At 39.9% G+C, this 22,209-nt stretch overlaps 1 protein-coding gene across 6 annotated transcripts in view; it reads right to left on the bottom strand.

Annotated features, from left to right (window-relative positions):
- Positions 1 to 795: 795 nt before the first annotated feature.
- The window catches only part of TAFA4 (TAFA chemokine like family member 4), a 71,186-nt gene continuing 49,772 nt past the window's right edge, over positions 796 to 22,209 (bottom strand). For 3 of the 6 annotated variants that reach the window (XM_085590317.1, XM_085590321.1, XM_085590320.1), the window contains 3 exons: positions 8,691 to 8,846; positions 5,499 to 5,582; positions 2,401 to 2,618 (listed from right to left, as the gene is read on the bottom strand). In XM_085590317.1, the coding sequence (XP_085446443.1) occupies positions 2,515 to 2,618; positions 5,499 to 5,582; positions 8,691 to 8,846 (344 nt within the window). In that variant the 3' untranslated portion in view covers positions 2,401 to 2,514. Of the gene's footprint in view, positions 2,619 to 5,415; positions 5,583 to 8,690; positions 8,847 to 22,209 lie in introns of those variants that run through there. The other 3 variants (XM_085590318.1, XM_085590319.1, XM_077786028.2) reach the window with 3 other exon arrangements.

Raw genomic sequence — 22,209 nt, 5'->3', positions numbered from 1 at the left:
GGCTGCAAAGAGATGGTGAGGATTGCTGCTTACAAAATCTGCTCTTCTAGACTCAATAGTTAAACACAAACTGTTCCAGAGAGAACACACCAAGGATCTGAGGTACAGATCTCTTCCACTGACAGAGCAGCTGGCACAGACTTGAATTCTGCTGTCCCTCAGCAGAAGGGCAGAGCTGGTGTCAGATGCCAGACAACAGCATTGGAAGCAGCAGCAATGCTCCAAAAAGAGGCAGGCACACATCACAGCATCTGAGCAACGAGTCAGAAAAGGCTGTAAATCAACCCAAGAGCCTCTGGAACAAAGCTTCCTTAGGAATATAAAATCTCTGTCATGGCCTGGGCTTCTAGGAAGGCAAGTCATTCATTTGGGCCATATTCCATCATCCCATGCTACCAAATTTACATTATAGCTTATCCCCTTCCTCAGTGACAGCAAAAGAACCTTCCAGGGGGTTATTTCAGGGCATGTGACATCCTGCACCCCTTTGGGGTAGGACTGAATTAGTGAAGTTCTGGTTTTGTTCTCAATTCCACCACAAATCCAATGTATGAACACTGGAAAGTAACTTAGGTTTTTTTTTGTATTTAGCTTCAAAAATAGAAAACTTTTCTTTAAAACTCTTTTTTTCCCACCTAGAACATCTCAGCAATGGTTTTAACTAAGCGTCACCATAGAACACTTAACAAAATAGATAAATAAATTCCAGTTATGGGTCAACACTGTATAAATAGCAAATAAAAAGGATTTTCCCTGATGACACCATGAATATATATGCAGAAAAACAATAGAAATAGTAAAGGTAATTTTGAAATTTAATCAGAAAATCAAAAAATATTGGGAATGTAGAGCTCATTAGGGCAAGCAGAGTCTATTAACTGTTCAGCTGTCCAAGCACAGAGCAGAAAATCTCGTTTGCTTATCACTGAGTACAATGACCACTATGATCCCAGCTGTAATCACATACAAAATTGAGAGTGACCTAAACCAAGGAAATCAAAACCAAAAAACACAAGGTCAGATATTTCGACCCCTGACTCTGGTGGAATTAACTGGCTGAATGCTCCCACTCACTCCAGCAAATCAGAAGTTAATAATAATGACCCTGAACAGCTTCCCACTGCTCATGGGATCTTTCCCATACACTAGAGACCTTATGCACAATGACTTACATTAGTACTAGACAGCTTTTTTATTTCCACCTTTCAGTCTATATAAAAATTGGATGTGCATTGCTACTCCAATATTTACAGAAAGCATAAGAATGACTTTTGTCTCTGGGTCAGCAGGAGTTCAACTGCACCACTGCACTTCAGCCTGCTGCAATGTCAGGGGGAACAGACTGGCTACAGCTTCACCTCTACCCTTTATTCTATTTATGAAGACTGATGACAAAAAATTCTAACAGGCAAATAAGAAAAAGAGCATGAATGCATCTACAATAATAGGGAACAATTATGTGTCTCAAAATGTAACTACTTGGAAATTCAGTCTGTCAAGGAACTGGACATTTAATTATTATAATCATTCTAAACAAGAACTAATTGAAACTGAAAATTCACTTTTATCTAGAATTTTGCTTATGAATTTTAAGTCTGTTACCTATTAGGATATAACCAAAGCAATGAAAATCTAAACAAATTACTCCCCTTCCAGTAAGCCTTCCTTATGCAGTACAAGCCTGCTCTCCTTTTTCTGAGGCATCTCAATGAATATTTCTAGCTAATGGCTAAATTCTTTTCCATATCTAGATTCAAAGAGGCAAGGAATATGTATACTTTGCTATTCCCCTAGAGAATGGATTTATTTTAGGACAAGAAAAACTATGCCTGCTTTCAAATTTTATCTCTTCCTCATGCTTTCCTGCCATCACTTATGAATGTAAAGGTTAAACTACCTAGAAATATCTAAGGAAATAAATCCAATTGCACAGCTACAACCAAAGTTTGCCCTACAATAATTGCTACTAATTCTATAAAAGTTCCATCTTTTCACCTTCATACCACCTTGATAGGTACTAAATTACAGTTGAAAATACACTAAGACATAATTTACTAACACGATCCCATCAGTTCATTTGGATCAGCTTTGTATTTTTATGTTGTACTGTATGCAAGAAACACCTCAGACAAATCCTTAGAATCATATAGGTTGAAAATACCTTAGAGATCATCTGTACCAGTTCTAATGTCAGCATTTTCTTTCTATGATCCCCTAAGTTACATTCATGACCTAAACTCATTTAAAACAATTTTACATATCTTTGTGTCATTAGGAAAGTCTTATCCTTGGTGCACCACAAGAAGCTCAGGTGTGTTCTTCCACAAGACAGGTCTCAGATCCTCGGGAATCCAAGGTGCATTTCAGGTAGAACCAAATCTCCTTGTGTTTTCTTGTGAAATTACAATGTACCACTGAGCAGCAAAATCCAGGCTGAGGAACTGCAGCCACAGCTGAAAGGAGAAGTGCTGTCCTTTTTCCCAACTCCTTTGCAAGTTCAAAGGATGAAGTCAATCATAGCATGACAAAAATGGGTCTCTGTGTAACAGCCAAGGAACAGTCCCACGTGCCATAGTTCTGGGAGTGACCCTCAGGTTCAGCCTTTGCTACCGTGTTACCTATAAAAGAAGAGGAAAGAGTTACTAATATAGAATTGACCAAGAAAAGGATGATATCAGGTGCATTGTTACTGCAAAAGAACTGTGCACACAAATAGACAATGAATAAACTTGCCCCAGCCACACCTTTAAACCACACAGAGAGGCAGAATCTCTATAGAAATATTAATTACATATTATTTGATAGCATGGGGTGGGATTTGCAGAGAAAGAAATGGCAGTTCACCATTAAATTTGCCTCCAACATCTCCTGGCCATCTCCTCTTTTACTTTGCTTCATGCCATTCCCAACACCGATGCCTCCAGCACAAGTGTAGGATTTACATCCCAAAGGACCATTCATGCAAACTGCTGCCCATTCCCAGGGGTTCATCCTGTGGGAGGGAATCAGGGACCAGGCAGCACATGGGGGAATAAATTGTCCTTGCAGCAGAAATCCCCCCCAGCCAGCAGAACTCGCCCAGGACCCTGGAGGGGCTGCAGGGATGTGTTCAAGCCTTGATGCACACCCAGGGCACAAACCCAGCAGCTCTGGCTGCACAGTGAGGAGGGTCCTGCTGGATTTCCTGTCCTGGAAATGGATGAGAACAGGCAGCTGGAAGGAGGAAAGCTTTGTCAGCTCTGCTCTGCAGTGTCTACATGTGTCACAAAACTAAACAGACACTCAGCACAGAGAAGTTTTTATTTCCTTCCCTGAGGGAACTGATGGAAGATGCAAATTCCTCAGCTTTGCACATTTTAACTGTCCCACTCAGACACTAACTATTCATCTAAACACTGAGTAGTGTCAGCAGTCTCCTCTGCTTCAAATATTTTAGTTACACTATTTTTTCTTATTTTCATGGAATGAAAAGATAGAGGACTTAAAGTTGATTAAATAACATTTCCTCCTTCAGTGTATAATTAACCTGTGGAAGCCACTGTCCCACATAGCACTGATCCCAGGGTCTTAAAAAGCTTTAAAAATTGATTACAAATTTAAATTGTAATGAGATCACCTTTGGTGCATAACACAGAAAAAAAATGAGTATGGAATGGATCTCAACCATTGTGTTTTAGACATAAGGCAACTATTAAATTGGAAAAAATTCATGGATGAATACACTTCTGTAATTGTTCCCAAGGGTTTTGCTGTGATTTGAGCTTCCCATTGCTGAGGCTCACAGGTGGCTGAACAGTCTGGGCTATGGGTCTGACAGTTCAAATAGTCCTCTTTTTGTAAAATTTTAATAACATACCTAAGAAATATTTTTTTTATTGATCTAAGACAATTCTTTGGTTCATTTTCAAAATAAAAATGTATGTTATGCCATACTTCCCTTTTCCCTGTGATGAGGGAACTTGCCTTTCCATTCTAGTTTCCTTACAGCTGTCCAGAGAAAGGAAGAGGCAGCTGCATGAATGAGGATCTGACAATTCAGACATCAGTGCCAACATAAAAGTCTTTGTTCTGCCCCCCACCCCTTGAGCGGTGCCAAAGGCATCAAGGATAATTAACCCTCACTCAAAGGATAATTAACCTGATTCACTCTTCTCCAATGAGGTCCTTTTGGTATAGACTGTCATCTCTCTTCTGGTTTGGCCAGAGATGAAGTTGCCTTGTACAATATCTAGAGCCCCTGTTCACCAGTCTCACCCTTCAGTGTGATGCTACAATGCCACTCCTTATCTACAAATGAGTAGTTAAAAATCAGCTCTGGGAAGAAACTGAAAGGCTGAGGGTAATCTTTATCTTGCAATAACTGAGTGCCAGTTATCCACATTGATTCCAGAGTTTGCAGGCCAAATTCCAGGGGTAGTGTCCACCACAGGAGATCAGCAGGACCCAGGCATGCTACCGACTACATCTTTGGCACTTGATAAATTCATTGGCTATACAATCATAGAAAGGTTTGGGTTGAAAAGGTTCTTTAAGGTCTTCTACTTCCAGCCCCTCTGCCATGAGCAGGGATGCCACTTCCTCTGTGCCACTGTGCAATGTCTATAGATCAGCAGTACCACACCACAGCTGCCCAAAACATCCAATTTCCTCTCATCCATCCAGAAATTAGTGCAGTTTTCACTCCTCAGAGCAGCCTTCACTAAACAACATTTGGTGACAGTATTGCTTATTAACTCAGACTGTAACCTAATGAACAACATTCTTTCCCAGCTAGAAGAGGCTGTAAAGGGAAAAGCTGAGCATATGTCTCTCCTTGCCACTGCCTGCTAAAGACTCCTGGTTTATGATGTATTTAGACAGGCAGTTTGCTGTGACTTGTTGAACTTCAATGCACTGAACCCTTTTTAAATTGCCAAGCAGACAGAGGACACAATATTTTCTCTCCATTAATTAAGAAATAAGATGACATAGCAAAGGTTTGGTTTGAAAAAAAAATATCAGTCCAGCTACAGGGTGGTCTGTAATTAGAAATATTCTGAACCAGCCTAATTTCCAGTGGTGCTCAGTGTGGCACAGTGTCATCACTGCAGGTTCCCAACAACTCCCAAGCCAGACTGGTACTTTCAAAAGGTAAAAGTTTATGTGACAGTGGTAAAGATGTTGGATCCCTGTACTCAGTCTGCAAATCGAAGAATTGGTTCTGGAACATAATTATCCCTGAGCACAATGAAACAGTTTCTTTGGTTCACTACAGACAGAATCAGGACCATTTTCAGTTTGACTGCAGGAGTGAAGGGGCAGTTCTGACCTAATATTTCCTATCTGAGAGCAACGAATTAATCACAGCTTTCCAAAACCTTGAGAAGGCCAAGACTGGTGTTCACACTCCCCAGACACAATGCAATAAGAGCAATCAGCAGACTGGCACCTTTAAATATAGATGATCTCTGTACTTGCCTTTGTGGTTTTGACTTTATTTCCACTGCTGCAAGACCAACCTGAATAGTCTGGTAGTACTTTACAATCCTCTCCATCCAAACAGGGGTTCATGTGACACCACCACTTCTGCAGGACAATGGAAGCTAGAAAAAAAGAAGCAGGAAAGAGAAACAGTATATTTTTTTATCACCCTTGTGGTTTTTTTTGCAGGGAGATTTTCTATGCCATGTTCAATTAGTTGATTCCAAAAGGTAAAATCAACAATTACTGGTTTAACAGTGAATTACATGGAGTGTGTTTGAGATAAAAAAGTGACTAAACACTTCACCAGCCCTCAGAAGGGTAAATGCCATATTCCAAATGGTAAAGAGGCAAGTACCAGCAGAGACTGACTCCAACATTTGAACTGACCTCTGGAAGTGCCTTTCCATCTCCACTGACTACAAAAATTACTTCTCTCCTTCATTTGCATGTTTGTCAAATACCTGCTGAAAGGGGGAATGAAGCTTTGGCTTCTTGTTTAATCCACAGATGCATATGGGAGACTGGACAGAGAAATGCCAGTTTCTTCCTTCACTGGGTGAAAAAATAGAATTGCACAGAGATGTAAACCCAAGAGGTGTGTCAGCAAATACTGCAGGTAAGAATGGAAACCTCTGGCAAGCACTAGAATATTGACTAAAATCCACTTGCAGTCACACTGCCTCTTTTGCAGTATGTTTTGGAAGGCTACAGTTGTACGCCTTAACTGGGCAAATGCATTAACTTTCTACCCTTAAGCCAGTTTCTATTAAGATCATGCCTATTATTTTTAGAAATGTAGTCATGACTTTATAAACCTGCTGTTAACAACAGCACAAACACCTGCATGCATTTCTCAGTTTTGCATTGTTCATGGCACTCATCAAAACCCAGAAAATTATTACGAAATATATCAGTACACAATCCTACATAATCTATATTGGATTTCAAAATAAAATAAGGCTTAAGATGTTGATTCAGCTAGTCTGCATTATACTGCTATGTGCACAAACTATTGAATCACATCCCTTAAAAGATAAGACATTCAGAAGAGATGAACAAAAATAATGGAGTCTACTTCTTGTAAAGCACTTTTTTTATTTTTAATTTCAAGACATTTGTTCTTCTGCAACCTTTAAATTGGGGTGTCAAGCAGGCAAGCTGACATCAGGATATTGCTGAAAGGTTCATTCAATTACATTTTTACTGAAAAATGTTACAAAAAATACACTTCTGGAACACTGCTTTGGCTTTTATAAACTAATCTTTCAGTCTTACAACATTGCAAAATAAATGCATGAACTTCCACCAGTCATCTGGGTCTTGCATTGATACTGACTGGATGTGGGCATCAGATGGTGGACAAAAAATGGGTGAAACCTGACTGTGCTTCCTGGGAGGTGAGAGATCATTTCTGATAAGGCCAGAAAAGGTGGAGTGAAAATCACCCAGAGAAGATGGCAGCAGCCAACAGAGCCTGGGGCACAGAGAAAAACACAAAACAAGGGAGTGTGGGATGGATGGAGGCACCATGATCCTTCCTGGAGGAGTGGGAATGAGGACTGGCAAGCCACAGGTCTGCTGGGGCAAACAGGGCAGGGTGATTTGAGGTAAAAAAACCAGGTACCAATCACAGCAGTGATCAACAGCAGAGAGAATTGCTGTCCCAGTCACCACTACTGGATAAGGTCTGTAATTCAATGAAAAAAAAAAAAAACAGCTACAAGCCAATTGCTTTATAAAATATACAATTTTTAAAAAATTTTTTTCTTATGTTTTGGGTGTATCCTTCTCTTTAAACCCAGGGCAAAATATAGGCAAATTAAACAAGCCTGTATTCAGGACAAAGGTGCTGGGAAAAGACCCTAAATATCTGTATCACTCTGTAGCATGCAAATTGAAGACTCAAGCAGTTTCTTGCTTTCACAGTGTAGGAGTCTACTGAAGGGTATGTACAGAGTGGGAGAAAACACATCAAATCCTGAGGCTGAGGAGAGAGTTTCAGTTTCTGTGCTGCAGCAACTCACTGTAGTCCCAGATGCTTGCAAAAATAAGTAAAGCCTGCTAAAGCATTACCCTAAGGAGTGAGGGGGAATCAAAAGCTTCCACTTGAAAAGTCAAAATCTTACATTCATAATATTTTGCTGCACTTAATTGCAACTACACTTGAATACAAAAAAGCTGTTAAATTCCTTCAGCAACTGTTGGCTGAATCAAATTTCTGCAGTGTTTATATATTTCTGCCATAGAATGACAGTGTTACCTTTGCAGTCTTTATGTGAGTTTAAAATAAGGCCTGTCTTCTATTATCTGTTATATGTAAAATATTTCTGTTATTTGATGTGTCACCTAAAAATGCAGAAGACACTTCTGACTTCTGACACTTTTTCCCTAAGAAAATGCACTGTTAAACATTACTGTATTACTCAATTACAAAGCATAAAAAAAGTAGGCATCTAAATTTCTTTCTAAATCTACTTTTTTAAAATATCTGTTTTGACAGCTTCATAATAGGTTTTTAAAAAATCAAAAAACAGATTCACACGTATTTTGAGTTTTACATCTGACACTACATATTTCTGAATATTAGATTAAAATTAGACTTTGAAGCTTTTTGTTTTATGTTTAAGTGAACCAGTTGCAATTTCATTTGCAAAAGAATAAAAACAGGATCTTGCTTATGAATTAATGAAATGAGGGATTTTGTTAACTTTAAGATTAAGAAAAAGTCTGTATTTGAGTAGATTTACTAGCTTAACAAGAGCATCAATGTTTACAAAAAATAGGCACATTAAATGGTGAAATATTGATCTAGAGAAAAGCTCTCCATGTCAGGTGTCCCAGCACCTGCATGCCCAGTCTTAGGGCTGCATTTATTATCCAGTGAATTTTTAGCCAAGCTACTAAGTCTTAAGACATCTGGAAGAGTTAATATCATAAGCTCGAATTTTTTGGCTCATGCTGCTTTCAAACTAGCTTCAATTCTTGTGTGGAAAAAATTAAGAAGTTTTATTGGCACAGGCATGAAATGGACCAGTACATATATTAAGAGGATTAATTACACCAAGATTTATGCACAGGCTCATTATCATCAACTCGCAGAGATGTTTCCGAAATTAACAAAAAGGATGGATTACGCTTTTTGAGGCAGTGGGAAGTCAGACATCAAGGAGACTAAACTAAACCTTTCAAACAGTGCTAAGGAGGCTGGAGTGAGCAGAGGCTCTCACCTTCCACGCACGAGGGCTGAGCCCGCGTGGTCCCGGCCACCTGCCCCGGGAAGCAGGAGCACTTCACGGTCTGGGAGCGCTCCTCGATCCGGTTCTTGTTGCAGCACCGGTGCACGGCCACCACTTCACACGTCCCTTGCTTCACTTGGTGCTGGCCTGACAATTCCAGAGGGAAGGGATGGAGAGAAAAACACATCAGTGCCTTAAGGAGCCAGGTTGGGCAGCCCTATGTCAGTCTCAGATTCAGTTAAAGAGAGAAATGGAAAGTTTCTAACCAGGCAGAAGCCTGAGAAGGTGCTGAAAAGAATGTAAATGAAGCTCTTTATCTCTCTTGTTGTTCACATTGTTCATAGTTAAGTTCTACCACTGTGTGTCATGCACTGTGCACCAGTGGTGTGAATTCTTTTCACTTCAGGACCAATGGAGTTGATCTGCATGAAGCTCTGTATAAAGAGCAATGCATTTTGAAATAAATCAGAGTTTTACTCTCTCAGCCTTCTGAAGTGGAGTCATATCATTCCCGTTCTGCCTCAACTGCATCAGCCCTACAAGATACTGAATCTCCTCAGTACCAGCTTAAATCCCAGGAATGCAGGGAAGCAAAGAGTCTTGTAGGATCTTGCCAATTCTTTTGCTTCTTTTCTGCAAGGTCAGGCTTAAATCGTGAAATGGTATTTCTTATTTGGACTCAGATGTTTATTAGTTCTTATCTATCACAGTCTCACGAGCCATGAGTTCTACAGCACTTCACTAACAAACTACAAAATGGAGCCCCATCTCTCTCTACCTACAGGCCTTTTAAGGATAAACTGTCCAATTAAGAAATGACACCTAAATTATTTTTACTTTTAACCCAATAACCAACCACCCGTGGCTTTCAATGTGGACTTTTTATCCAATTACACAAAACCACCCAAACCCATGGAGAAGAAGATGAAGAAGGATCCTCCCCCATAAAACATCCATCTTGCTTTATATCTATTACTATATTCTAAAGCTTTAAGTTTTCTACCATGCAATGTTACACACTTCTATTCAAGCCACACACCCATAATCCAAGTTCCATCATTCAATTTTGGAAGCCTTCTCCACGGCCTCAGGACAAATGCAGTGTTCTCTTGGGAGTCAGTGTCTGTCAGCACAGAAAGCCTAAAATTTTCAGCAACCAGGGTTCCAACAGGATCTGGCTCATTCCCTGAGTTTATATACTATTCTCTCTTGTGAAATTACTTTTTTGTAAGTCAGTTTTCCAATCTATCTGCCCTCATCCTTACAAAGCCAGAGCAGCTTGGAGTAATCAGTTAGATGATGAAGGCAAAAAGACAGAGCACACCCATCTTCCTTTGCCTTCCTGACATCCATCAGGTTTTATATTTAATTCTTTATTTAATTATTTTCTTTCATAAATGGACACAGTGGATAGGATAATATTTAAAACAAGAGAGACATCTTAAATAGTCGGGAAACTTTTTAACACATCAACATGTAAGCGCTGCTTGCTATGTTTGTCATCACAGACAGGCTGAGAACAAGGTAGGCTGTAAAGCTGTTATAGATAGTCAAGTTTTATCCAAAAAGAAAAAAAAAAGCTGATTTTTCCCCTCCCTTTCTCTTCTTTATTCTTGCCTTCGTGTCTCACCTCACCTCACTGCTCCTTGCAGCTGATCATTTTCCTCCACTGCCAAACTTCCTCTCCATCCTGCCAAAACCTTCTCTCAGAAACTCCACTTCACCAGCCCCTCAGCTCCTTGCATAAGTCATTTCCATGTCCTCACTTTCCTGAACAACCTTCAAGTGCTTCAGCTTGCATTTGTCTTGTCTTATTTAGAGTAGAGCCTTGGATGGCTCTTATCTGTGTTTGTAAAGCACCTTGTAAATTAACAGCACTACAGAGCAGGGTGAGTTATTTCACAAGAGAGCCAGACAGAGAGACAACTCTGAGAATAACAAGAACAGTCACCATCAAAGCAGCACAAGGTATGAGAATAGAGACAGGCAGATATTGGTGTAGGTGTGGCTGATATCAAAGGCACAGAGAATAAAAAAATGCAGGGGGAAGGCAGAGAACTCTCCACAAACAGCCAATCCTCCAAGTGACAAACCTGAGAATTATCCTCCTTCCTCCCACTCCGTGTTTGCCCTGTTTGGATGGGTTTTTTTTGATATTTTGGGTTGGTTTGGTTTTTTACAATATCTTCTGCTAGCTAACATTGGGCACACCTTTACAAATGAAATTTTCCTGAGGGATAAAGATCACTGTAATTTTTGTGCAGAAAATGTTATTACTTGATTAGGTGTGAAATCTTAACTTTCAAAAAGAGTTAGCAATGCAATTTAGGTTTCGGTAGGGGTTCTTTTTTTTTCAAAAAGTATTAAATACATACATATAACTTTTTTAAAAAGTTGGCTTGGCATTATTCCTTGCTGTGTATGTTTTGGTTTCACAAGTATTACAAGCACAGCTGAAATACTTGTGAAAACACTTGGCTGCCTGAATTTTGTTGCCAAATTTGTATTCATAACAACCTCAATGGACAAGAAACTATGCATATTCAATCTTTGAGTGGAAATATGGTGTTCTACTTGAGCACTCAACTTTTTAAGAAATAATATATACACAGATTTTTGGTTTTTTTTTCCCTTTTTTTTCCCCTGAGGACAGAGCTACACTACTTAAGCAAAATGTGCTACAGTAGAGAAATAAGGTATTTTACAGAAAATTGGAAAAATGCTGAAGATAACATAAAAGTATCTTACAGAAACACTGTAATAATTTTATTGTCAGACTCTGACTTTTCATGCAAGTACCTAATAGTCATATAATAATAAACATGGAAAAAAATTGAAAACACCTACTAGTCAGAAGGACAGCAGCTTCTCTGTAAGTCAATATGGAAAACAAACACACAAAAGAGAAAGCAAATTTGCTACTTCATCCCAAAGTATTGTTCCTCAAAATATCTGACATGACAATGTTTGGAGAAAAGCACAAGTGGCACAAGTTCTGACAGAAAAGATTTTTTAAAATGAGATCACTATTTAAGAGAGGTTGTTAATTTATTTATTAAATAAATTTAAAATTTATTTCATTATCTGTTTTTTTAGTGCTATAGCCTGAATCAAAACTCTTTGAAGTAAACAGGAGAAAATTTACATTGGTTTCCTACAGTACCCACTGTGGTGGTCTTGCATTCACTGGAATCAACAGCAAAGTTTCTATTCTCTTCAGGAGAGCAAGGTCAGAGTATGCTTGGTCTCTTGAGAATGAGATTTTATAAAGCAAGCAATAGAAGCAAAAATTTTGGGCTGCTCAGGCCACATATTTGTGTTTGTCATGTATCTTATCTGAAAACCAAGTGGCCAGGCCTTGCCCTTAAGCAAAGTCACTATTCACCAGACTCTGGGATAAGAGAAGAAACCTTTTTTTCCAGAAGGCACATCGTAAGGATGCCCAAGATCCAGCTCCAAGGATCAATATGTAGCTGCAAGGATGTCTGTTTTCCACCTCAAATCCTTCTTCCTTTAGGTGAACAGTCCTGTTAAGCCAATACCAAAGGAAAACAAACACGCTGGCCCTGAGCATACAGCCCCAAAAACCTGGGGCTCTCTTTCAATTATCTTGTTTGACTTTTAAAGCAGTGACAGTGGTGCCCTGAAGTGCCAGGAGTCAACAGACACAGTGCAGTTTGCAGCAGCTGAGGTTAAGATACCTCATGAAAGCAGCCCTTGGTTGAGGAGCTGTTTTATTGTCACATTCCTGCCTGGCAGCTCCACAAGCAGGTGAGGGAAGGTGTCTCCTCTTCATCTCCTGGCAGGAGTGGGATCCCAGGTTTGAAAACACCACTGCCACACAAGGGAAGGCAGCACTCCCCTCCCTCACCCCTAATGCACAGCTCTCGTGGAGTACAGCAGTGGAGGCACTAAAAAGCCACAGACATCTGCATGCATCATTTACATTAATTGGATTGCCCTTGTAATAGTCTTTCCCCTCCTACATGCTCACATCGATATTTCCTCCTGCTTGTTCACACACATCCTGACACTTTTTATGCTGCTGAGCACCATATGAATTTCTCCTTAATATTCAGACACATCTGTGAGCAGGTGCTGAACAAATGCTGAGGGTTAAAGTGGTGCCTTTCAGTGCTGTTTTTGCCAGTGTTCAGAAATCTAGAGGATAAACACACTTTCACATTTAAGAAAATTCACAGAAAATCTTAACCAACCCTAACTCAATCTATTCCTCCCTAGATCTACTGAAACCTGTTGTATCTGCATTCAGGGGCCCAACAGCAGCAAAAAAGAAAGAATATAAGAATTCTCTCCTGCATGTTTGAATATTCATCTTGCACTAAATAAACCTTCATCTCAGGTTTAAAGTACACTTAACATGCAGCTGACATTATACCGACAGAAACGCTCAAGAAATGCTTTAAAATATAATTGATGGATTCTCTGGAAGCCAAGTCATTAGAAGAGCAGGGAGTGAAGAGTTTTCAAAATGTGACGATCACAGTAAATGAGTTCTATGCTGGACACATCAAGAAAGCCATTTCAGAGAGAAATGCAGTGAGAGGGAGGGAGAAAAGCTGTGGAGAGCAAAGCCCATACATTCATAGCTCATCACCTGTGAACTTATTCAGATCTGTGACTTCAGGGTTGTTGGTATTTTGGGTTGAATTTCGGTTTCATCTTCCCTTTTAAATAAGAAAACTCTCCAGAGGGAGAAACATTTTATCAGCAGCACCACCACAGCAAGGTCTCTGTCACAGAGCACCCTCTGCAAACTGAAGGGAGAGCATGGGCCAGCCAGGCATGGGGCAGGACAGGGGATGGGTGTTGAAAACCACACAGCTCTGAGTTCCCTCTTATCAGCAGTTTAACATGTGTGTTGCTATCCACATCTTAGCTTCTTTACAGCTTTTCTTCCCCAGAAACACCAGTGCTGTTTGGTTCACTAGGGACACCTTCTCTGTCTCCCAGTACAGGGCACAGACACAATGGGACAGGGCTCCCTGATGGAAGCAACCCCCAGGATTCTCCCTGCTGTGAATTTTGCTGCCTTCCATAATGAGATACCTACAGATAACAGCAGCCCCCAGGTGCCCAGATCTAGAATGCTTCTTAATGACCTCAAGAAGTGGCCACATGAAGGTTCTGTGACCATTTATTTGTCATCTGTAGGGTTTTTATCCCAGAAGAATGTTCTGTGTAGGGCTGCAAGGCAGCACCCCAGGATTTCAAAGAACACAGACTTCTCTGAAGAACAAGAAAGTACAAACCAGGAAGTTATTGGACTTGACATTACAAGCCAACACAAGTGTTGTCAGTAGAGATGACTCAATAATCACTACTGAACTGTTTATTCTCAGTGGTATTCTTAATACTCTCGGTATTATTCTTAATATGTTTTTTTCAACAAACATATTTGACAAGACTTTATTTTCATTTTCCCCATAGAAGTCAGAGGGCAGATACCAATTAATGCTTCTAAAACTTCGAAATGCTCAAAAGAAAAGAGGGAAATACAATTATTGTTAATAAAATATCAAACATGGTAGTGATGCACTTCAAAACCATAGGGAACATATCAAAGAAAGAAGCAGGCTTTCAGAAGGTTGCTAACCAATTCTGTCCACATGCATTTCAGCTCTGTGACTAATTCTGATCACTCCCAGGGAGTGCTGTCTCAATGCAATATACATGCAGGCAGCACCCCTCTACCAGAAATCCTGAACAAACGCCTCTTTCTTCTAATTTCTTGGCTAAGAAACATAAGGAAAAGACAAATTTAAAGGGAGTTTTCATCTCTGTTTCATAATCTGCCACCTCTGATGAAGAGGAGCTACAATGCTGTGGAGAGCAGCAAATCTGGAGTAGGATGAGCCCAGCTCAGCACATTCCTCAGAAAGCCTCAAAAGCAGCAAGCTTGGTCTGCACAAAACCAATTGCATCATTTATTTAAAGGGTAAGAGGATGGATGTCAATAGGAGGATAAACAGCTATGGAACTAAATATTGCAGACAACATTAAGAGAAACAAATGAGTTTAGAAGTCAGCACTGATGCTGTTTGGAAGAGGAAAGCACTTTAAGAAGCATGGAGCCAGTTTATCATCTGCCTTCATCTCATGCAGGCTTTTGCTTACAAATACATGAGCACAGGAAACACACACCAGAAGGCAAATATTGTTAGAAAAAGACAAATATGAGAGGACATAACACTTGCTATTTTTCATATTATTTGCCAAACATACTTAAAAGAATCAATCCGGCTCACAGGGAGGGGTTTTTTGAGGGGTAAAAGTGGAAAAGGACTGTTTATAAAGATGACAACTCTTCTCAAGAAAAGAAGTTAAAAGTCACTTGGAAAGTAAAATTTAAATACCATGTTAGAGGCTGAGAATATCAGCAGAGCTTTTTCTTTACTACCATTTCATCAGTTACTGTAATTTTTAATAATTTCACACTCCTGTCACAAGGTTCTATCATAGATGCTCTCCTCCTTCAAGGGTATACAGTATAGATAAATATATACGCACACACTTTCTCAGAAATTGTCTCTGAATACACAAATCAGTCCAGTTTCACTTCGAAAGTTCAACCTTTTCACTTATTGGCAGTAAGGGAGTGCTCAGAGATAGTCCAGAACTGCCCCAAAAGCCCAGTTCAGTTGTTCTAGGAATAAATAGACAAGAAATGTTCTCCCATAATCACCTGCTCATGATAGCAGGAAAAGATGTAACACACCAAAAAATCAAACAAAAAAAAAAAGGGAAAAAAGAATCCTGTTTGCTAACCATTACTCTCAGAATCCTCAAACACACTGCAGGATTGTGATTCCTAGTGCTAACATCTGTAAGGAAAAAGCAAGCAAAGGTACAGCTATTTTACAGATGTACGAATAGAGGATGGAGCTTCCACAATGTGCAGGTTTCAAACCAAAGAGTTTTTATATAGTTACAGATTTGTCTCATCAAGACATTTGTGCTTTTTCTCTTGTGGAAACCAGCAGTGTGGTGCGTGCAAAATCACAATCAAGATTTTAATCTTGATTCAGGGAATCATGGAAGCAGCCCTGAACCACTTTAACTTGTTTCAGGTGAGAAGTAACACATGGGGTAAAAAAATCCAAAGAACTCTCAAAACAAGCAACTAAGTAGAAAGAAACACCAGGGGTACAGTGGGTGTACCTCTATATCTGAAAACAGGTGAGTGACCTCAAACCCTGGTAATGAGACCCAAAGAGTTAATGAAATCATAACCCTTCAGAGCAGGTGGAGGAAGCTGCTGACACAGCTGGAGAGAATCTTGTAACACAGTGTGTTGAGTGTCAGAGGTCACATCCATATGGAGATTAAAGTCCCCTGGAATAAGTAGCACAGGTGACCTTAGATCAGACAAAAGCACGGAGACTTCTCCAAGGAATGAAGCATTAAATCTGAGTGGTCAATAAATCAAAACAGCTGAGAAGGTGCTGGAAATGCAGGGGGGAGGAAGGGAAAACTGCTGCAAATGGGAAGGTGGATGAAGGGTGACCTGGAAGCAAAAACAAATTAAAAAATGAGTGTCTCTATCTGCCAGGGGGCTCTCTGAAGTCAATGAGGACTGCTGCCTTTCAGCTGGGCACCAGTACTCATCTGCTTCAAGCACACACTTCACTTGTACAGATAAAATCCAAGACTTAAAACCTCATAAGGCATCTTGGAGTAAAGCAGTGTTAATCATTTCCTATGAGCAGCTTCCTGCTGTGGGGCTATTTTAGGTGAGGCAGAGGAGAGAATGCAAAGGAAAGATTTGGTTTTCAATCATAACTTGTAGCAAATGAGCAACATTGTGCTCTCTAATGTAGAAGAATTTCCCAGGTGTCCCATTAACATTCACTCTCACTATTACACACAGACCACTCTTTTTCTCTCATTTGTTCCTTTCTTCACAAATTTATCATGAGAGAAGGGAAAGAGAATGAAACCAGTTCCCTGGAGAGGTTTCTGCTTGCCTGAAGAAAGCAGGTACACACACATCCATACAGGCCAGGCTTATGGTTACTCACCACTTTGTAAGCAAAAATTTAATTCTCTGCCTCAAGTGGGAACTGATTTCCTCTTACAAAAGGGTTGTTCTTGCCATAGGAAAGCAAAAATTGCATATTTGGGACCATAAACTGAGAAAGGCAGTCCCATCCACACCAAAAATGAAGCCATCCTGCCCAAGGTGTCACTAACACAGCCCTTGCAGGCACCAGGAGCTCTCTGCCATTTGCAGTTGCTCTCCACACACAGTCTCAGGGCTGTGTTTGTTGTCTCAGAGCAGCTTATTGCTGCTCATCTATGGCATGACAGAAGTTCATTTAACAGTATCATAATTTTTAAGAAATTAAAAAAAGGAAGAAAAAACAAAAAATAAAATCCTTTTAAGTCTGTCTCAGGCATGCAACAAAATATATTTTGAGGATTAAGCCCTGTGCCTTTCTGAGCATTCCTCCAGCACCTGAAATAGCTAATGATCATTTCAGGCTTACTTGTGTAAAACAAACATTTGTAATCTTCTAAATACCAGAGGTATTTTTAACCCAGTTCAAGGTCGTTCATCAGAAAAGAATGATATTTGTTTAGAGAATATGAAACACTAATTGTCATCTAAGTCATTAGGCTCTGCAGATTAAGTAAATGGAAGCTGCCAGAAAACAAAGTAGATGTTTGGGGAAAAAGCATTCTCTTTATTTCAAGTGAAAATTGAATCTTCATTCTCATGTCCAAATAGAATCAGTAAAACTGGGGAGAGCAACCAAGGAAACATGTACTGTACTCCATTTCACTGCTCAAAAGAGCTCATATCTCACAAGGCATAAAGAACTTCTGCTTTTCTGGGGTTTATTTTTATAATGCAAAGGTACATCAAAGGTACATTTCCCTCCTTAAATTACTTTGATGGGACTAGCTAGAGGTAGGCAAATAAATAATTATTAATTAATTAACCCTCATTTGGCAAACTGTTCCAGAAGAGCTAAACATAACTGTTATCACTAAATGGTGTGGTTTATGAAACACTTCTGGTTGTCCTGTTAGACATTCTTAATTTAAAAGATAGGCTGTGAATCCCTCTTTCCACTAATTGCTCTGTGTTTCTTAAAATCATAGAGCAGCATTTGTTGCCAGTGGAAGAACTGTTTTCTGCAAAAACCAGAACCAGCAGATAAGACTGAATTTGAATGATGGATTTCACTGCAGAAGTGGGATGAAGTTTTCATGTGACAGGCAAATTGGGCAAATGGAGTTCTGAGGAATGTTACAAGCAATCAGACCAGTTAATGCACTGGGCACCAGGCCACTAGCTCCTCAGCTGCTCTTTAATCCCTGGGAAAAGCCCTCTGTCTTGATCACCACTGATTAATTATTTTCAAAGTTTGTCTCATTTTATATCAGGTTTTATACATCTGTAATGATTACCTTGGGTTTATCCGATGGAATAGACAAGGAAAGCATCACAGCAGGCCAAATATAAGATCCAGATGCCAGTTAAGCAATAACAGGTCATAAAACTAAATTGAACAAATGCATTTTTAAGTCTGAGTGGCATGAGGATTTCTAAGTGGTTTCAGCATGTACAGACTCTATCCAGCCTGGCTGAACAGTTAATTGAAGTTGTTTTAACTGCTAGGTCCAGAAGTGCAAACCAGAAGTGAGGTTTCCAGAATGTCAACAGACATTTTTTTTAGTCAGCACTGTTGAACAATGGGGGGTTTTATTGCAAAAAAAAAGCCACTACAGGCTGCCCACCACTTCATGTTGCACTGTGACAGACACACAGTAAAATAGAATCACAATGAAATAAAGTGAGAATTAACCTGGTAACTGCTTCTCATAGGCCCACATTTAAACTCCTGATCCTCCTTTACACTGCTAATAACAGAAAAATAATTTAAAGGTCAGAATTCAGAAGTTGTCAGGTTCTGTACATTTCCTATTTTATACTGATGACTCTCTGTCAAAGCATCACCATTAAACTTTTGCTTTTCAAGATTCTGCAGCTGTCTTGAGCCTCTCAACTTTCACTTTTTAATCTCCTTTACCTAAGAATAAAGGTGTAAGACTAAAATTTTAACATTCCAAATGCAAGCTGTAACCCAAGAAAACCCCAGAAGGGTGCAGTTCAAAGAGCCAAATATGGAGATCTCTGCTCAGTAACTAGGCATGCACAAGTGGGTGCTGCCACAACACAAACTGTCCTGATCTCTCACCTTATTTCCTCCATGCCATTTATACTATTAACCCCATTATTTTATGCAGCAAAAAAAGTTAATTTTGAATTGAGTGTACAGCTAGTTCAACATAAATTTAGCTTTTTTCATTTGGCAACTAGCAACAAGAAAGATTTCACCCAGGCTTAATATGTGAATTACTACAAAAAGGCTGCTCAAATCAGTAAAGACAGAGTGTTAACAGACCCTTCTCAGAAAGTAAAGAACTATCAGTTAAAACATTATTTTTTTTGTTCCATGCATCCTATTCCAAGTACCCATGAATTCAGCTCTTCTTCCATTCTTATTAAAATTGACAGTTCTTGACAACAATTAGGTATATTTTCCATTTTAATTAAGCCATTGAGCTTGAAGTGAAAAGTTAAAACGTAACTTTATAATGGTACAGAAGTCACTATATCCTGCAATATGTACCACAGGAACAAATGGAGAGTAGCATCAAAAGCCTCCCCAACACCATGTCACAGCTTCAACAGAAAGAGATCACAACTCTGAGAAATCTGAGAGTTTGATTCTTGAATCAAATCCAATCCTCACTACCATCCCTCAAAAGACTAAGAGAGCTCTTGACTCTTGCAGATTATGGGATTAGGAAGAGGGTTTTTGACCATGAGATGGAAATTTGCCCCCAATAACTGAGCACATTTCTTTTGTGATGCAGCAGATGCAATAATAGAATTTCCTTGCGCCTGTACGAAACCAGACAGACACTGGCTTAGCTCCAGGACACTTGACAGAGCAGATTTGGATTAGAAACTCAGAGGAGTTAGAATTGAAGGGAGGTCTCAAATTCCCAAGGGCTTTTAAATGTCCCATTCTTATGTTGGCAATGAAATCTATTTGAAATAACAGTAATTAGATGTTTAAATAGCAGGAAGACACATGGATATTTTTCTAGATGTTGGCGAGAAAAAAGCAAATTATGCAGTTAAGTCTGAAAAGAAGATTTTCTTCATTTACTACAGAAAAGAGGGATTACTCTTTTTAGCAGGAACACTTGTCACAACTGGGCAAATTGCAGAAACAGTGTAGTGAAATTGTCCCTTGAAAGTATCCCAGCCAGCTTGTCAGATTTGACAAAGTTGCATTCTTACCAGAAAACAACAGGCTTCCTCACCTGGGGAATTTTCCCTTGGCCCTAATAAGACTATCAGCAAATGCAGAGATGAATTAGAATAGTCATTAAGGAGGCAGAGCATAAACAATGAGCCACAGGAAAGGTCAGAGCAACGAGGGTGAATAAAGAAGAGCACGTGCCCTGTCACCACCACTGCAGATGTGGAGGAAACAACCAAGGGAGAGAAGCAGATGTTCCTGTTAAAGCTGTGCAAATTTCATGGCTGCTTTCAAGGATAATGGAGCAGCCATAGGTGGCAGGAGGACATGCCATTACCTTCTGCAGTGCTGGTGAGGCTCCCCCAAGAGCCATTGACTTTAACAGCAATGCTGCAGCATCTCCTGTCTGAGGAATTTAGAGGTGACCTGGCACAGTTATCATCAGTTTCACTCTTTCCACAAGGATGGTACTCTAAATAAAGCAGTTGGGTTTTCCTCTTGAAGTCAGCATATGAAAAAGGGGAAACTATTACCAGGTTTCTTCTGATCGTATTCTCAAAAAAAAAATTCAACCCACAGTTTATGGGGTGGTTTTCTACCCTTAAAAATTGTGTTGACTTTAACTCACTAGAAAACAGTTTCTGCCAGGGTGGTTGGTTTTTCTTGATCTCAAAACACACATTGCCCTGCAATATAAATTGTCAGAATAGCAGATAGCTTTGAAAAATCCATGCACATTGTGAGATTATATTCAGTGTCCTTTTGATACTTCCTTCAGCTCAGTGCCTCAGCAGGGACAGGGTGGGAAGCAGCCATTGTTTGCAATGGCTGTTCCCACAGAGCAGCAGCAGCTCCATAAAGGCACATTTCTCTTGCTTGAAGGTCCTGAGAAGCCAAGAAAAGGTCAGTTTAATCTGTAATGAATCCCAGCAGCAGTGAGAGCTGCATTAGTGCCACACAGCCCTGCACAGCACTCTTGCTGCATAGCCCATGGAAAAAGACTTCCCTTCCATTCACACTTGCTCAACTCCTGTTATTTTCAAAGCTTCTCAGGATGCTGTGTGGGGTTGGACTGCCTCCCTCACACTGTTCTTTGAGCCTTTAAACGTGAACTTCTAGCAGGCTCTGCTTTAAACACGAGCTGCTGTCCTGCCTCCTGCTGCTGGGCTCCTTGCAGTGCCCACGCCAGAGCCCTCGTGTCCAGCAGCATCATCACTGCCCAGCAGGCAGCTCCAGCAGCAGGAGCCTGCCCAGAATCACATTCATCTCCCTCAGCCAGCACAATCCAAGAAAACTGCAGAAATTCTGTCTCCTATCCGGATAAGAGGGAAGGAGACAGTCAGAGAGAAAACCACAGGCACGGAGATTTTTCCTCAGCGAATTTGTACTTATCGACAGCCCTGAGAGCTCCAGCTCACTGCAAACCAGGCACCTGGCTGAGGGCATTCCCAACAGCAGCAGCAGGCAGATCTGCCTTAGGAACAACCTGGAGGTGAAAGGCTCTGCATCTCATTACCAATCCATCAAGGCTTCCTGATCTCATGTGATTGCATCTCGTAATTATTTAAATGCAAGTGCCTCTTTCGAGCACAAGAAATTACAAGGTTTTCTTTGTAGCGACTGTCCACCTTCAGAGCATGCAAACCTGACCAGCTGAGATTAAGCAATATAATTAACAGGTTGGTTCCTGCACTGCCACTTACCTGGAGAGAACTCAATTGTCAGCACACTGATAGTGTTGGCTAGCCCAGTTTAATTCTACCTTGGCAAACAGAACTTTCTAGGAAAATAACTCACCCACTTGAACAGCCATGACTTTTCTTTAATGAAATAGTCTGAGTCCTGTAATGTAAAAATGTCTGCATTTCTGTATTTAATAAAAATATGAGTTTTGCTTAACAAATATTTTTAAAAATTATTGTTAGGGAACAGGCATGGTGGTATTCAACATGACAATAAAGAAATAGAAATAGCTTTTCAAAAGTCTTTTGTTATTTCATATGTGATTAAGTGCCTGCAAGATTTCTGTTTAAATACTTCTAACAAAGTCATTTACTTTTTAGTCCTGAACTACAGGTGAAACATGTAATAATTTTAATTGCAGTCTCAAACAAATTGCTTCTGAGAATGCAAAAATGGCAGTACAGAATCTAAGGTAAAATTTCCCCTTTATTTTTGGGCAAAGGTTAAGAGAGAGACAAAAA

This window comes from Lonchura striata, chromosome 12 (assembly GCF_050655825.1).
Source record: "Lonchura striata isolate lonStrDom1 chromosome 12, ASM5065582v1, whole genome shotgun sequence".
NCBI lineage: Eukaryota > Metazoa > Chordata > Aves > Passeriformes > Estrildidae > Lonchura > Lonchura striata.
Note: the sequence above shows the minus strand (reverse complement) of the source record. Positions and strands in the feature narration are given on the sequence as shown.